The sequence below is a fragment of the Gregarina niphandrodes genome, assembly GCF_000223845.1.
Source record: "Gregarina niphandrodes unplaced genomic scaffold scaffold00223, whole genome shotgun sequence".
Lineage (NCBI taxonomy): Eukaryota > Apicomplexa > Conoidasida > Eugregarinorida > Gregarinidae > Gregarina > Gregarina niphandrodes.
The window spans coordinates 1-959 of NW_011645983.1; the positions used below are offsets into that span (position 1 = coordinate 1).

Below are 959 nucleotides of genomic sequence, written 5' to 3' on the forward strand. Positions count from 1 at the left end.
CTGAACATATGCAAACAAATTGCCGGCAATTTAGTCAATGAATCTGGGAATGTGCCAAGACGAGGAGTCGTCCCTAAATTCTCAGACCTTGAAGTAGTGGCTTTGAACATGGCATCAGAGGCTGTTGGTATTGACAGTGAGTCGCTGTTATTTGCAAATCTACAGGAATATAGAGTTGAAATACCCAACCTTATTTCCCGCCGACAATACAATGACAGACGTAAAATAACTTCCTCCCTATGTAATGCAATCCGAGAAAGAATGGTTGCTAAAATGGATGGTGGTGAAGACTATTTCTGTATTGATTCGAAACCGATAGAAGTATGTCGTATTGCCCGTTCCAAACGTTGCAGTATGGGAAAGAAGGATTTTAGTAAAGCACCTGGGGTAGGCTACTGCGCATCACAAAGCATGTATTACTATGGGTATAAACTCCATGCAGTCTGTGGGTTAAGTGGTGTCATCCACTCCTTTGACCTCACTAAGGCAAGTGTGCATGACATTCATTACCTGAAGGATGTGAAAGTGGATTATAGTAATTGTACAGTCATAGGGGACAGAGGATATATAAGTGCCCAAGTACAATTGGATCTGTTTGAAACTGCCAATATCAGATTGGAGGTACCATACAGATGTAATCAAAAAGAATGGAAGCCAACATTCCCAGCTTTTGCCAAAGCGAGAAAAAGAATTGAAACCCTATTCTCGCAATTGTGTGACCAGTTTATGATTATAAGGAATTATGCGAAAGATACAGATGGATTGTTTGCCCGGATTATCGGGAAGATTAGCGCACTTACAATCCTCCAATATATTAATTACAAAAATGAAAAGCCTATTGGCAGAGTTAAATATGCGCTATTTTAATTCCGCCAACGGGTTGACATAATTTTTAAGGAGATATAAATTGAACATTCTATAATTGCGTCACAGAAAATGAAGAACTGCATACTGATACT

General features: G+C 39.4%; 1 protein-coding gene across 1 annotated transcript; it reads left to right on the forward strand.

Annotated features, from left to right (window-relative positions):
• Positions 1-108: 108 nt before the first annotated feature.
• On the forward strand, positions 109-867 carry GNI_226970 (IS4 family transposase; the record flags this gene model as incomplete). Its single annotated transcript, XM_011135640.1, has 1 exon — positions 109-867. One exon carries the CDS (start codon positions 109-111, stop codon positions 865-867), a length of 759 nt encoding a protein of 252 aa, XP_011133942.1.
• Positions 868-959: the final 92 nt, after the last annotated feature.